Source organism: Condylura cristata, unplaced genomic scaffold, assembly GCF_000260355.1.
Source record: "Condylura cristata isolate star-nosed mole 26May11 unplaced genomic scaffold, ConCri1.0 scaffold00008, whole genome shotgun sequence".
NCBI classification, from domain to species: domain Eukaryota; kingdom Metazoa; phylum Chordata; class Mammalia; order Eulipotyphla; family Talpidae; genus Condylura; species Condylura cristata.
The window spans coordinates 27,943,745-27,960,412 of record NW_004567109.1 but is presented as its reverse complement, the minus strand read 5'-3'; the positions used below and the strand labels follow the sequence as shown (position 1 = coordinate 27,960,412).

At 32.2% G+C, this 16,668-nt stretch overlaps 1 protein-coding gene across 1 annotated transcript in view; it reads left to right on the top strand.

Annotated features, from left to right (window-relative positions):
• Window positions 1-16,668, top strand: part of FAF1 (Fas (TNFRSF6) associated factor 1) — a 305,387-nt gene that overhangs the window by 96,063 nt on the left and 192,656 nt on the right. Inside the window, exon 7 of the mRNA XM_004678989.2 lies at window positions 7,849-7,954. Within this exon, the coding sequence (XP_004679046.1) occupies window positions 7,849-7,954 (106 nt within the window). The remainder of the gene's footprint in view (window positions 1-7,848; window positions 7,955-16,668) is intronic.

Genomic DNA, 16,668 nt, shown 5'->3' with positions numbered 1-16,668 from the left:
CCTAATGGAGGCCCCACCCTCACTGACAGGTAAACCCAAATTGCCCTCCAAAGGCTCTACTTTCAGCTGTCACATTGGGAGTTAAGACTTAGCATATGAATTTGAGGGGAGCACACAAACATTTAGTGTATAACAACCCTGAAGCCTAGTCCGAATTTGTGTTTTTCCTAGTCTTGTTTAAAATTGATGTATTTATACTTTATAACAGTCAGTACTTCTCATGGAACTGCTTATGTTTTAATAGGAAAGCTATGGTTTAGCCTGGGCAAATCTGCCCACTGAAGACTTGAAGAGGGTGTTCTTGATTAAAATAATTGCTGGAGAGGAAATTCTTAAAGTACTGTTGTTATTCTTGATGCAAGACATCCTGCCTACTACTACTACAGTACTACTACTGTACTGCCCTATGAAATGGACTGTTTGGTAGAAGGAAGCTATTTCTCTTCTTACCAGGATTGAAGGACGGGGATTAATACTATGAATAAATGATAACCAAATGTTACTTTACTATCATAGTGCAGCCTTAAGATAGTTTTGAAAAATCAGTACATATTTGCATTAAAGTAGCTATTTGCTCTCTGCTTAAGTAGATAACTAAGTGCTCTCTTCATGTGAAATAAGCACAGTTAAGATAGCAAAAGCTATTATATTTATTTTTCTAATGTTCTTGCTTTTCTCAGTGCTTGGTATATGGAGGGTATTGTATGACCTTGCATGTTCCCATGTATAAAAATGACTGTAGTAGTAGCTTTAAATTTATTTTTTAGGGCCTATGTATTAAAATTTGCTGTATATTATTTCCCCTTATTAAAAATAAAAACTGGAGGGGGAATTAACATGTACTAAATTAAGTCAGTGAATCAGAATGAAATTGGTATTCATTAGAAGGTAGGTATTTTACAGATATCTTCTCTATCTCTAATAAATGCTTATAGTTAGATTGGAATGGGATTTCCCTAAAAAGAGATATATATTATGCTAATGAAAGGACATTGGAAGTCCCAGCTTGTAGACCAAAAGAAAAGTAGAGAGGGAATGTCCTAATGAAACTATTTCCAGAATGTGTTTATCTGTCTGACTGTCAATCAGTGCTGACATAGTAACACTCATTAATCAATCAATTTAATTTAATCAGTCATTCAATCATTTATGTCTGTCATTCTCTCATACCCCTTGCCCAATTTTCCAATTTAATAAGTGTCTAGTAGAATTGTGAAATGATGTACGTGAAAATGCCTGACACTGTGTACTAATTGATTTAAAATGTAAGCATCGATTATATTGTATTGTATGTTTTTGCAGATAGCCCTCAGCTCAAAGGCTGGTGATATGTATATGGTTCTTATTACATTCTACACATTAATTTCAGTGTCTCTTTGAGGGTAAAGCAATGGTAAGTTTTAATGGCTCTTGTCTGTAGAAACAAAACCACCCTCTTGTTGGTCAATGAAAATATTCAAACTGAAAGCAAAATTATAATGAAGAATAAAAAAGTTTAAACACACTATAAGGAAAAAATAGATGTTCTATTAAAACCATTTTTTGCATTGAGTTAAAATCCAAAATTAAAAATTAAAAAAACCCTACTTTTGGATACACCTTTCTTATTCTGAGGAAAAACATGCCATTAAAAAAACCCAAAATTTTTCATACTGTTTTTCACTTAGCTGCTTTGGTTGGCAGTCATCCTTAGAGCTACTATAAAGGTCAAAAGTTGAGGCAGGAACTTTGCATTTCAAAAGTAAAAGACTGCTTGAAGGTGGATTAAACCTGGCTAACTACCCTAACTAACCATTAAAAGGCTGTTAGAAAATTACACCTAGATACAGCAACTAAGGGCTCCATAATTAAAGCAATAGTTAGCCTCAGTTTGCCTAGTAATAGTTTCACAATACAGTCTGCATATTAAATATATTTTCATGATAAATTCCTATAATCTTTGCTGTGACCCTCTCTACAACTCCTCCCAACTCAGGGCCATCCCCCCACCCCCAACAAAACACTTCTCATCAAACAAACGCATTCACTTTATGTGCCAGATTCTAAGGAAACTGTCTGGATCCTAGTCAGGTATTCTTCCTGTGTTTCCATGGCACCTTTAGGAAATGTGGTGTTTTTATCAAATAGTGCCATAAAGGAATTTTAAGTTTGTTTGCTCATCCTTAAGTAATCTCAATAAAGACAGATACATGATTTTAACTGGGTTACTTTCCCTGGTACCTGGGTCACTGCTACTTATTTTGTGTGTGACATTCAGCAGTAATTTAGTATACATTTCCTTTTATATATAAAGAAAATGACAGTAATAATTTCATAAAGTTGACACATAGCTCTTAATACCTAATACATAATAGCACTCATTAAAGGCTAGCTATTATTAATGACTGAGTGAATCAGGCAAGATTTCTGTAAAGAGGCAAGTAACACCCTTAGGTTACAAACCATTCTAACAAAGAACATGAATGTGGTATATCAACTCTAATCAGGGCTTGTGTAAAACAAACACTGTGAATCTGGATGGCATTTGGCATAATATGCAATTATGTTCAATACATCAAAAAGGGTTTACCCCTGTGTGCTCCTGTAGATGAATAGAACTAAATCTTGAAAAATAACTTCCACAAAAGCACCATAGATCCTTTTGTTACTATTTCATTGTCATTGTGGGTATCCCATAAAATTGTTCTACTTTCAATACATTGTAACAAGTCATTTTAAAACTTATATACAGTAAAAATTCCCTCTTGAGTTTCTTCAAATTTAATATTGATAGTTCTATGAAATAAAGACTGTATTTCATAGTCCTTATTGGGCCTCCCTGGTTGCCCAAAAGGTTAAGTCTCACAATGAGGCCATTGACAGCCACTGCAGCATGCAGCACGCGTTTGATCCACAGCCAGGGAGGTGACCCATAGGGTGAGGCAGACCTCTTCTGTCTTTCCTGATCCTTCTATTTCAGTCTGTCTGCCTATTCTGCTCCCCACTTTGTCTCTGATGAATCCTTACCCTTTGTGCCTCTGGCCTACACCCCAGTTCTTGTATGCATAAATAAATGAAATAAGTCTTTAAAGAAAAAGTAATAAGGACTATTGCCTTTTTCTGAAAAGGAAACTGAGAATTTACAGAGTAATTAAATGCCTGAAATAGAATCCTGTTTTGTGGTAGACACTCAAATACTATTGAAAGAATGTATAATTTGACATTTCAAGGTGAAACAAGTAACTAAGTAATGGAGTAGAATCTCCAATGTGACTTTATGACTTCCAAATAGTTTAAGCTGTAAATGTATTTTCTTGCAAACTTACCCTCCTCCAGAGCCATCAAGGAATTGTAGAACTAAACTAAATCAGTCTTCTTTTAAAGTAGTCTGGCAGTCAATACTAGTCCTGGCAAATCTTTCTGCAAAGTTATTGCACAGGTCTGCCAGTCAAAATCAAGAAACATATCTAAGGAATTGCATAAAGGCAAGCACTGAAAGTATTAAACACATGTGTGGACTCATATGTAAAGAATAAAGGAGGATCTATATAATAATCAAGACTTTTGGAATTCGGATCTCCTTAGCCTAGCAAAGGCCCCCATAATGTAGGTCCTTAATGTTTTTCAGGTTTTCTATTCCACTAACCCTTCTTCACATCCTCTTACACTTTTTCCTCATTGCTTTCGATATCTTCCCTTAATATTCTATGATTTCTGCTCAAACTAGTCAATGTCTGAAATCATCCCCATGTCTACTTGTCAAGTTACCCATCTTCAAAAAGCCTCAAAATACTTTTCTCACTTCACCACAGTCCTCATCTGTTTCATTCTCTCTAAATAGTCTGTCTAGAGGTTGGTGATTTTGTCTATACACCTGTATTATTTCAAATAAGAGAAATCCTAAGAGACAGGGGTCTTAGTCATCATTGTTTCCCCAAAGCAGCCTAGCTATTTGGGAGATGTAAAGACATGTAAAGAACAGGCAAAGAACAATAGAATCAAATAAAGTTTAGAAATTGGATTCTGTCTTTTTTTTTCTAGCTGTAAACCTAGGAAAATTAACCTCCTAAACCACAATTTTCTGAATAAAATGACACTTTACAGGCTCAAATGTGAGATTTATTCTTTCTTTTTATTGTTACGTATGAGAAGATGAATGTTAGCTGAACCTATTATGGTTATCATTTCATAATATATATAAATAAAACAATAATGTTCTACTCCATAAACATATACAGTGATATATCAATTACTTTTGTCTGTAAATGTAAAAAAAATGAGAATTAGTGCTTCTTTATATGCAGTTAAATATGTATAGCAATTCCTTAAATGTTTAAAGGACTGAATTGAATCACCTTTAGTATGCTAAAGGGAAATACTGATAAATAACAAGACTCAAGTGCTTATAATTTTGAATGCAGGACTTCACATGAACCATAATTAAGTATTAAATGAAGTAGCTGATTTAGGAATTTGAGTAAAGGAGGTTTGTAATAAACACAGAATGTTTGGCTATGAAGTGGTCAGAAAACTGTGTAGTATTTGGGAATAGGGGAAGGGAAGAAGGATGAATACAACATAAACAGAAATTGAAATGTTTTTGACTTATAAGGGGAAGTCAGCCAAGAGGCTCTAGGGCAAAAACCAAATTTTGTAAGATAGTTGTGAAATAAGTCTCTTTGTTGCTATATTTATCAAAGGCCTTGAAATTCCCAGTATACTTTCTATTAAACTTGCCATTTTCAACCCCAAATTCACTTCACATACATAGAAACTGAACATTAACCCAGCCTACTATTTGAGATTCTCACTCACTATACTTTCACATACCCTTCATTGTGGTCTCATTGAACTTTTCATAAATTCCTTCACATGTCATTTTTTTCTAGTCTTGCAGCATTTAATGTTTCAGCAGCTTTTGGCATAATAGCTCATGCTTGACTAATGAAGCAGTGACTTCTTTTGACTCCATTATGCTAGTCTTTCTTGTATTTCCTTTTACTTCACTAATTATGAATCCCTTTACACTGACTTCTCTTCTCCTTGATTTTGGAATGCCCTAGTAACCATCTTGCCCTTCTTTTCTGTAAGTAATATGTTTCTGTAGGTGATTTTCTTGTTTTTGCCACAAAATTTAAATATTGTCACTGTGTAGTCAGTTCTTCTGAACTCTTTTATTTGACCTATTCATATACAAGTGTAGATGATATTACTCTTTGGATGTCTAATAAGTATCTTTTTGTTGTTCCACAACTATTAACTGCATATTTGTTCACAAATGGTGTAGATAACTGAACATGTCACTTAAGAAATGGTAAAAGGAATTGAGTATATTATACTTAAAAGAGTGATAGGCATCATAATTGTCTTCATATATTTAAATCTATACAATATGGACCCATTCAATTCTATATTTTTAATCATCTGGTATCAACAAAATATATTTCAGTCTTCTTCCATAGTATGTATAAATATTTGAAGACAATATTTAAACTTAATATATCTAAAATTTCACTAATTTTCCCCACCTGACTGTTTCTGTTTTCTTGTTAAATGCAATTTCATCCTTCCAGTTACTTGGGCCAGAAACCTTGGGGTTATGTTTTTCTCTCACACAGTTTATTGATAGTTATTTGACTTTTATCTCTAAAATATTCCTGAACCTGATAACTTTTCACCATCTTTACTTTTACCACCATAGTCTAAGCCACCATTACTTCTTGCTGGTACAGGTCTTCTATCTGTTATCCTTGTCTTTGCTGTACTTACTGTATCCAGAACAGCCAAAATAATATTGTATAAATGTAAATGTAAATCAGATCTTAGCCATTTCCCTGTATTAAACCCTCCAATGACTTTTCTTTGCAATTACTATAAATACCAACTTCTTTATTGTGGTCTACGAGGACTTCCATGATCAGATTCCTGCTATCTCTTTTTTATCATGCCAACATCAACTTAAATGTCACTTCCTCAGAGATGTCTTTCCCAACTATTCTGTTGAAAATAATTCCCTCAGCCCACCCCTTTGTTACCTTTTATATTGTAATCCTGTTTTATTTTCTTCGTGGTCCTTAGCATTTTCTAAACTCAGGTATTCATTTATCTGACTATTGTGTCTTCTTTAGTAGAATATAAGTTGCATGAAATCAGGGCCAATTATTTTTGTGTATGTTCACCACTGTGTGTGTAGCATCAAAAATAGTGTCAGAAACATAGGTAGATACTCAATAATTATGTAACTGAGTGATAAATATGCTGTATTCTTCCTCATTACTTTCTTGTTTAAAAAGCACCTCCCATCACTCCTTACCAAACAAAACAAAAATTTCATCCCTTTTAAGAATCTACTTAGCTTTCATAGTTCAACTTGTATTTTTCTTCCCTGAAGATTTCCTCTAACCCTTCCTGGCCTGCACTGAGACAGAATTAAGTACTTTCTCAGGTTTCATTATACTTTTTTTCAATTTCCCAATTGTACCTATTATATTATATTATATTACATTATACTATAGTATTTATGTATCTGTTTGCCCATTTTAGATTGCCAAGCATTTCATGGACAAGAACTGTGTATTTGGGTGGGTGTACTTGCACCTAGAATAAAGCAAGGCATTGAGTTAATATTGATAAATAAATTAATCAAAATTAAAATCTTAATTACAATGGTAGTTTTCCAGCAGGCTATGTGAGAAACCAAGATGAATGAAGACTTGTGCCTTCTGGAAAATCACAGTTTATTAACTATTCAATAAACATTGGTGCCAGACATTTTGTTTATCTGCTAAGGATACAATGACAAAAGGCCCCTGCCTCAAGAAACTCTATTTAGTAAGACATAATTTCCTTTGATTTTGAGTGATAATGTGTCATATATATTGATGTATCCTAAGTACTTTTAGTTTATAATTAACCTAGAGCTCTATGGGACACAATAGGACAGACAAGTTTATTGCCTTAAATAGGACAGATAAGTTTACTGCCTAATTTTAATCTTATGTTGCGTTTATTTTTGACACATAGTTACACATTGGCAAAAGAGGATTGATGAAGGCCAGAACTATATAACACATTCAAAATATTTTCCTGATTACATAAACATGGCATAATTACACTTGAGACTGACAGTAATAATTATTCAGACATATGGCACTAGATTTTTATTTTCAATACTGATGGCATTTCTTAATATTGTCATAAACAGAACCATGATGTATATTTTTCAGTTTATGTGCCTGATTTTGTTTACTCCTCGTGATTTTGACACATTTCTTACATTTTCGAACTTTGGCATAGAGTTTAAGAAATGTCATTTTGAATTTTCTAATTTCTAAGTTCTGAGTCCTAAGTGAAAACAGTTATTTTGAAGGAATTTTGGTATAGCATTAAACTTCTATAGATTGCTGAGTAGTCTCTTTGACTGACCCATATTTACACAATATTCATGTGTATAAACAATAATTTGGTATTTCTTTTCTTCTAAGATAGCTATTGTACTTGGAATTGAACCAAAGCTTTTGAGTATACAGTTTAGTGGCAAATTTGGAATTTGATATAATTTACAAATTTGGTTTTCTTGGAGGAAATATGTATGTAAACAATAACATGACTTGTAGAAAATTCTTATGTATGCAAAGTATTTAAAATTGAAGTTTAAAAACACCTTGGTAGAGAAGGAGTTAACAGGTTAGCTCCCCTTGGTTGTTCTCAGCATGTTCTCTTGCCTTTAGGAGCTGAAAAGATGATAACATTGGGCCCGGACATGCCTGTGTAGAGGTTATGGTACTCCTGGGGTTTATGCAGCTAGCTGTAAAGCAAGCTAGAACTTGTTCATCTCAGAGTTCCTTGTTTTTCTTTCAACCCTTTCAGTGCCCTGCAGGAGTCATTAAATCAAAACTTCATGCTGATCATCACCCACCGAGAAGTCCAGCGGGAGTACAACCTGAACTTCTCAGGAAGCAGTACCATTCAAGAGGTGAGTTATGTCTCACAGCTAAGGAATAAAGGTAACTCATTATAGCTAATGTTGACCCTGTTAAAGAGGGCTTATCTGTTCTGGTTGGAAACTCTCTTTATGTTTCATTATTGGGTTCTTAATTTTAATTAACTGGAGCATCAGTGATTACTGTAGATATAGTAAATGACTTGACCTACAAAAATAGATGTTGTAAATGAGAGCTCTTGATAGTTCTTTAAAATAGTCAAGTTAAAAAGTAACTCACTATTACATGCTTTATTTTATGGTTTTATAGTAATTACAATATTAATTTAGAAATTGTTGACAGCATTCATTTTCAACATGCTTATATTTTATTTGTAAAGTTGCTCTCAGATTTATTATTTATAATGTATACCCTGTCTGTTTCTAAAAGCAATTTGAAGAGGCTTCTCTTTCTCAGCTCAGTCCCAGTCTTGTGCTGTATTTGTGAGATGCTGTTCGATGACAGTCGTCGGTCATTTATCTCAGAATATCTGAGATGCGTGCATTTATAGTGTCAGTATTTTCTTAAGCATGGCCAACCAGGGTCACTGTTTCAAGAGAATCTCCTAAAAGAGAGAGGGTGCTTTCTAGCATGTGGCCCCACCCCCCTAAAAGCTAGTAATTTGTGTCCATGGGGGAAACATATATAAAGCTATGATAGGACTTTTATTTGGAAACACTAAAATAACAACTATATCACATTAGCCCTTGTAAGTTGTGAAGACAACAATTATGTCTCCTAACATTTTTAAAAAGGATAGATCACATTTAACCTCGGATTACATAATTTTTTATATTACGTTGTTTAAAAAAATCACTTTTATCACATTGAAGGTACAATAATTTTCCCTTGATCATTTTAAAGAATTGTATCAGTAGTTGCTAGACTATTTATTAATGGGCCTTTCATATTTTGTCAAAGAATTTCAGCTTCTTAGCATCGCATAAATAAGTCAGTCCTTGAAGTGGATTTATCACTTGATTTGTTGGTTGAGGAATCACTAAAATCTTTAACACTTTTCCTTACCTTTAATTTTAATCATTGGTTTAATTTTTTGTTTTTTTCCCCCAGAATTTAAAATATATTAGTTGCCATTTTATTTTCACCTCTAGAAAACTTTTAATACCTTAAGGCATCATTATTGTTCTTTACTAGAAATAATGATTATAATGACTATCACAGTTTTTCTGGGAACTTCATGAAAGTAAAACTTAAATTATATACTGACTATAATGAAATAAGGAAGTTTATTTTCAAAATAACTCCATTTTAATAAAAAACATACAGATGAATTTCATTCTATTGTTTAACTCATTTTTTTAAATTAAAAACTTGTATAGTGTATGATGGACTAGATTGCTTTATTTTCCTTTGTGATTCAAATTTGTCTAACTAAAATTTTATCCTTTTTTATATTTTCTGTTTTTATAGTTTGAGTGTATTTCAACTTTATCCCACAAGAGGGCAGAAAGGACTATTAAACTGATAGTCTAAAAATGCCATTCGGTGTTTTCAAATTAGCTTCTCTTATATTAACAAAAAGGAGCATAATGGCCAAGTTATTGTTTGATTTACAGATAATTGGCATATTGCACGGAGGAGACTTAATTTCACCCTTTTAAATTAAACAGGGAGATTTAAAAAGACATAAAATATTCATTAATGTTCGGTGATTATAAAGTAGTGGCATATATTTATTTTGCCTTTATTACTGTTTCGATGGGAAAATACTGCAAATATTTCCGAAATCGAGTTGGCCATACTGACAAGTTGAAATGTTTAAGCAGTGTTAATGCAATCTGCTCACACCTGATATCCTATGCAGAATGATTCAAAATGACTACATCAATTATTAAAAGAAATATTTAAAATTCTGTAAATGTGCCACTGTGCGCCACAGTTGGCTGAAACTGTTCTCCATGGCCTACTATTTAGATTATTAAATATATTTCAAGCTTCAAGGACTTGAAAACAGTAAATCTTTTCATACCATTTTCTAAATGAAAATGTCCCAGAAATATTTTTCAAGGACTGATATTCTTATGTATTTCTTAGCAAAAATTCGTTGGCTTCTTTTTCATGAAGTTGATTGAAAATAATGTTTTGAATGTTAGTTGTCAAGAAAATATTAATGTTGTTTTTTATACTAGTTTCTTTTCTGTAAGTAGAAATGTACACATAGGCTTTTTTATCTGTTGAATTTAGAAAAAGGCATGAATTATGCTCTGTAAGCCTAGGATCACACTCTGTAGGCCTCGTCCTAATAAGACTTTTTTCTCCTTCAACTTGTGGCCCACTGAGTAGGCCTGGTGGGGGGAAGGGGAGTTCAAGAGGACAGGATGCTCATATGTTACAACCATGCATCCCACAGTGACAAGTATGTATTTTTTTTTTTTTTTTGCTTAATGATTGAAAATCAGTTGTATCATAGTAAGAATATAATTTTGAAATGATTTTGCAGGGTCATTTTATAAATGCTGGAAGTTTGCTATTAATATGGAAGCATAATGATGCTCTGTATCCTAAATTGTAAATTAATTTCTGTCACCAGATTCAGAAATCCCTTTGTGGTGTTGTTGAACAGGTCCAGAGTGAATTCTGACCAATAAATGAAGGAGAGGGAGAAATTTTTAAAAAGTACTTTTTCTTAGCATGATAGTATATATTATTTTGCTTTAAATTATAAATAATAACTTATTTTTATTTTAGAAAGCCCTTAATTTTTAAAAGATAACTTTTGTGATATTTTTCCACTTGAGAGAAATTTCTATTAAGTGAAGTAGGGTTGAAGTAGAGTTGAAAATGGCACTATGATTTCAACTTTTAATGAGACAAAATATATTTTTTAAAATAATGAATTAGAAAATAGAACTAAATTGTAGCTTGAACTTCAGACAAACTCTTTAGTGACCATATGTTCATGCAAGTTAGTGATGTTAAACCAATAGTTATACAATGTTTGTTAATTCTTTTTCTATGCATGACTTAGGTCCTTTGGGTGCTCTAGATTTTAATTTAAGCTAGCTTGATATTGAGGTGTTTTTTTTTTAAGCTCTTTACAAATCCTTCCACTTACATTATCCTTCTACTTGAGGAAAAGGCAATGGTAGGTAGTACAAAAAGGTCAGAATGGATAATTCTAAGTAATGATAACTATAAAAATCCTTTTTTCCCCCATAGTGACAAAGTAGTAAAATTTAATCTAACAATAACTTTGTGACTATCCTTCTCTCTTATTGGGTCCTAAATTAACTACTTTGTTACACTTTAAAGTAGTGAATTTCCTTGAAATTTTAAACAAGCATACCTTATTTTAATGAATTTTCTACCCTCAAATTCAGATTTTTAAATAGTTAATTGTACAGATTCTGGTAATTCCATCTAATACTATTAAAGATCTGTAGTTACAAATGCACTTAGGATTGGTTAAATTAAGGGGAAAAAAAAGATTGATTTGCCTACTGCAAATCCTAAACCCAGGTGTGGAAAAGGATATAAAGTCCCTGAAATCAAGCCAACTTTTCTTGGAAACTAATTCTTTGTTGTCCATTTTACTATTGCAAAGCTTCTATTTAGGCAAAATATCTACTTTTCTTTGTAGATGTCATACAAACTTAAGCAATATACACATGAGCCAGAAAAACAATGATAAGAAACCTAAGTATTTTTGGTGCAGAATCATGGAGTATTATTTATCTGTTATATTGAGAAGCTCTGTGAAAAGCTATTGGAGTTATTTAAATCCTCTTCCAAGTTTCACTTTACTTTAGAATTCTCACTGTTCTTATTAATGTGGGCTTGATTCTTAATGGGAATGAAAGTAAAAATTTGACAATCTACAAAGATATATCTTGCATGGAATAGTAAGTTATTTCACTATTAAAACAAGTGATTGTCAAGTTGGAAATCAATCACTGAATTAGCAACAAGAAAACTAAGTATATCATCATATGTGTTTTTAAAATTAATCATGCTAAATAATTGTGAAATTGTGAGACTAATCCTGATTCTTAAAATTTAAAATTTATAAAGGTTTTGTGTCTATATTTCTATTTGCTACTTTTATAACTTGCTTGACATGTATTTCAAACTGTTTTCCGTTAATACTACAATCATTAACAGTAATTAGATATGTAGTATTTTATAGATTTACTAGTGAGTAATTTTCTGGTAGTGGAAGACTATAACTTCTTAACTAACATGCCCTTTGTAAAATAAAAGTTTTAAGTATAGTTGTTTGTTTTTTGTGTGTTTTGTTTGTTTGTTTTCTATAGTATGAAGAGGGTGGGGGTTGCTGGCACAGAATTGAACAGTGCATTGCTCAGAATGTGCAATGCAAGAGGGTAAATTAAATTGTATGATTATTTAATTAAAAGTTTAAGTGGTTTATTTTTACTTCAAAATAAATGGCACATATATAATAAGCTCAATTAGCATGAATCCATTTTAATTAGCATATATCATAGTTTGATTTTTTAAAATTTGAAATCAGTGACATCCTAGAGTAAAAGATATTTCTTAAGCATTTGGACAGTTAATTCAAGTCTTTATTCAGCTTTCATAAAAGGAGATTATTAGTTTCTTTTAAATATGCTTGTATATTGTTAGCCTCAAGTTGTATTTTATAACCAAGATCTTTTTAAGTCAATGAACAAATCAATAATGATCATTTTATAAATGTTGAGGTTTTCTATAATTCTTAATAAATTGTTCCCTTAGGAAGTAAGTTTAAAAAATATTAACACTGCAGCCTTTTGTAACTGACAGATATTTGTTCCCTCTGAAATATAAAATAATTTCTAATGAAAAAAATTTTAGGCCATGTAATGATTACCTCTTTGCCTACATTTCAAGTAAACAGAGACATTGAAGTTTTGTTCAGAATTAATAGCAATGCTTTAGTTCTTTGTTAATCTAGATACATACGTGTGTATGCATCTGTATGTATATATATTTTCTGGCATCTTGGCCAACTACATTTCATAATCTGTGATTTGTGTGTTGGTTGTTTTGAAAGGCCTGGGTTAAGAGAAATTATGTTCAGTTATCAGAAAATAATAAACATAAGACATTTTTATATGCAAGAAAAGGCAGAGAGTAAATAATTGCACTGGTGACCAATACTGTAATAATCCTGTTTTACAATATGCACTTGACAGGTTGTAATAGTGCTAATTGAAGAGACTAATTCACACTTGCTTCATTCTATTCAAAGGCAAAATCAGCAGCTTGTTTTGCTTTTGACCAGATGGTCCTCATGAACACCTACTGTGCACTTTAAGTGCTTTACTAGAATTACAAAGGCTGGGGGCTGCGTTCGACTCCAAATGATTTGAGAAGAGAGAGAGGGAGAGAGAGGGGGAAAAAAAACCCTCTGTGCTCAATGGATTTGGTGCAAGTAAATTAATTCTAGTGGACCCATTACACACTGAGCCCCCTTTTCAAAGCTCTGAGCCTCCTCGCTTGCTCTGTAGCAATGAGAAAGAGAAAGAGAAAGGCAGATTACTGCAAACAGAAATAAAAAAAAGGGGTATGAAAGGGAGAAAAGAGGCCTTGAAGCCTTTCATATCATTTGAGTTTTTCAAGTGCGTTATTTTTGGGGAGGGTGGATATATGAAAAGCCAATTGGAGTTTTTTTTGTTTTAAAGTGCGCTATTTAAGCACCATGAATATAGGCGCAAGAGCAACAGTTGACTGAGTTTACTGTGGTGAAGCTTTGTGTCCGAGGATGAATCAAATTCATTATATTCAACTCTTTGTGTTTTAACATGAATGTAGGGTTAGTTTCACAAGACTGTGTCTGTTTAGGATAATTATAATTTAATATTTTCCTTTCATAAAGTTATCACTGTAGATGTCTAAAATTTTAATCAAAGCAGATTTTGTACATTGACTTTGAAGCACCCTGACAGTTTAAAATTCAAAGGAAAGCTTTTTTAGTTTTCAAAAGAAAAGAAAGGCTCATTCTAATGGCATTGAAGCAGAGATTATTATAACTAATTAGAAGTCACACATCTGTTAGCTTTTGGTTTGTGACTTACTTATGTATTTTTTTTCGTAAAATATATACTTTAAAAACATATTGCTGTTACTAGTGAACCTTAAAGATAAAATGCGCTTAGAACAGTTTATTGAGCCAATCATTTTTGCAAATTTCTACATGTCCCATAAAAATATGTAATATGTTAAAGTTCATTAAATGTTATTTGGAATTGTGTCATTAATAACCTATAGTTGGGCTACACTTCTAAACAAAATATTTCCCATAATTCTTGCTAGCATGTTTGTGATTATTAGCCAAAGCTCTTATGAAATGATAAGAAAGTAGAAACAAGCCCAGTTTGTACAAATTTATAGTTATTCCTTATCCTTTAAGCATTTTGTGTACAATATTGTAAATTGAAATACTTATAGTTCAAAATAAATTGTGTACTAAGATATGAGAGTTAAGATACAAGGTATCATATTTACATATCAGTTGGTTTGTGTGTTTTTATGCCTTTAAACTAAATTCTGGTGATGTATTTTGATGCTATGTTTGCTTTTTTTCATGGCATATATTATATATACCATCATTCCAGTTCATTTTAATTATAACTATTAGCAAAGAACAAAACAAAATCATATTAATAGTATATAACTATTAATGGTAATTGTGTACATTTCATTGTAAATACTCTAAGCTTGACCCATCTGTTTAAATGAGTATGTTTTTTAAAAATAATGTACAGATATGTTGTATTGGTATGTTTTAAGTAGAGCTTTAGAAAATAAATTATAGAAATGCCAAAATTACAACTAAAATAATTTAGATTTCATTTTCAAAGACTTGATCTTTGATATTTAAAATAATTTTTTACTCATTTCACATTAATATGGTCATTACTTTGAGACTTATTCAATGAAATATAAATTGTGGAGTACGGAGGAATATAAGAATTCCCAAACGTTCAACCAGCAAAACATCCAGTGAAATTTATAAGCAGTGGAGTGTTAATGAATTGATATCCTTGGGGGATAAGGATTTTAAGACAAATTTGAATGATTAGGAAAAAGACACTGAAAAAATATTTTTTTGCAATACACTATTTTAAATAAAGGTAGGACTATTAGATTCTCTTTTTGGAAGGTACCATAAGAAGCAGTCTATATAGCCAGAACCTCATTTAAAAGAAGCGAATTGATTATGACCACGCAGTCAGTACTTAGATAGGGCTGGTTCTTTGGTTTCACAGACACAGTAGTTGGAACCTTTTTCATCATGAAGAAGAATTTATTTCAGTATTAATATATTAACCCTTCGGTTCCTGAATGCCAGAGATGAGGTTCTCTCTTCTATGGTAAGGACTTGAAAAGACTGCAGTTTCTTATAGACCTTGGAAAGTATCACATTGCTAAGATGAGAAGTATTTTAACATTAAAGTATCTTCCAGCTATAAAATAAGCAAATAACCTTCTCATTCTTCCTTTCACCCCAATGTAACTAAAACCAAAACTAAAATGAACAAACAAGCAAAAAACAAGGAAGTAAATCATATGGTGGGAAGTAAATATAACTCATAAACAGCTAGAACATGAGTGAGTGGGTAAGTTAAGACCTGCATGTAGAAAATTATTTGCATGCTTTTCCTTATATACTAAAGGTTTTATGGCCACAATCTTTTAAAACATCTGTTTATGGTAATTTTTCTTTGGTCTAATATGTTTTGTGTTGACTCAATACTCTCCAGTCAAGAAGTTGTTCTTTTTCCAAACATTTTTAGTGCTGCAAATACTCTTACAGAAACTTACTGCTGAATTTGGAACTGTATTACTTTATTATTTCTTTCAATATATTCCCATTATTTTTTAAGGCTTTTTTTTTTTTTAAAGAAAAGGCTTGTAAGCAAACATTTTCTATAAATGGCAAAATGTATTCCTTGCTTTGTGATCTTTGCGTGACCAGACAGTAGAGTACTGGATTGTTTTAAGGTTTTTACAGCTGCAAGGCAAAAGCATCTGCTCATGGCAAAGCCGGCATTGTTTAATTTTGACACTGACTTTTCCATGCATCTTGTACCAAGCACTGGATTAGATGCCACTAAGATGAAATTTGTTTTAAGTTGCTCCCAAAGTGCAGCTGTCCTCATATACAGCCTTGTAGCTTAACCAAAATAGACAGACATAGGATCAATCAGAATCTCAGTGCAAGGTCACCTTACTAGGCCAGGGAGGCTCAGAGGAAGAATGTTAATGATATTATTTACCATGAATAACTGCAAAATTAGTTTCCTGGCAGATTTAGTGTATGTGGAAATATACTCCCCCTTTTATTTGGGGCAATAGAATGATTATTAAATATTTAACTTTTAAACTGGAGAGTACTGGTTAAATATTATGGTGCCTGCGTGCACATAATGCATTATTCCTTCACAATCATTTGCAAGAGAAATGATCAACTTAATGGTCACTAAAGTAGTAATTGACTGAATATAAAACTCATTCTAAAATCTTGAAAAGTGGACATTTTTGTAGAATGATAATTTTTCTTTAATGTTTCAAGTGAATGAAAAATGAAAGAGCACCTCACTTCCCGGGTTTCCTGGGATTGTGTGAATTTCTACCCAGCTGGTCCAAATTGATTGATACAGGGCCAAATATTTGTCTGCCTACATTTCAAAGTCTATAATTTGCTAATGAATTGTGGTAATAATCTTTCATCATACAT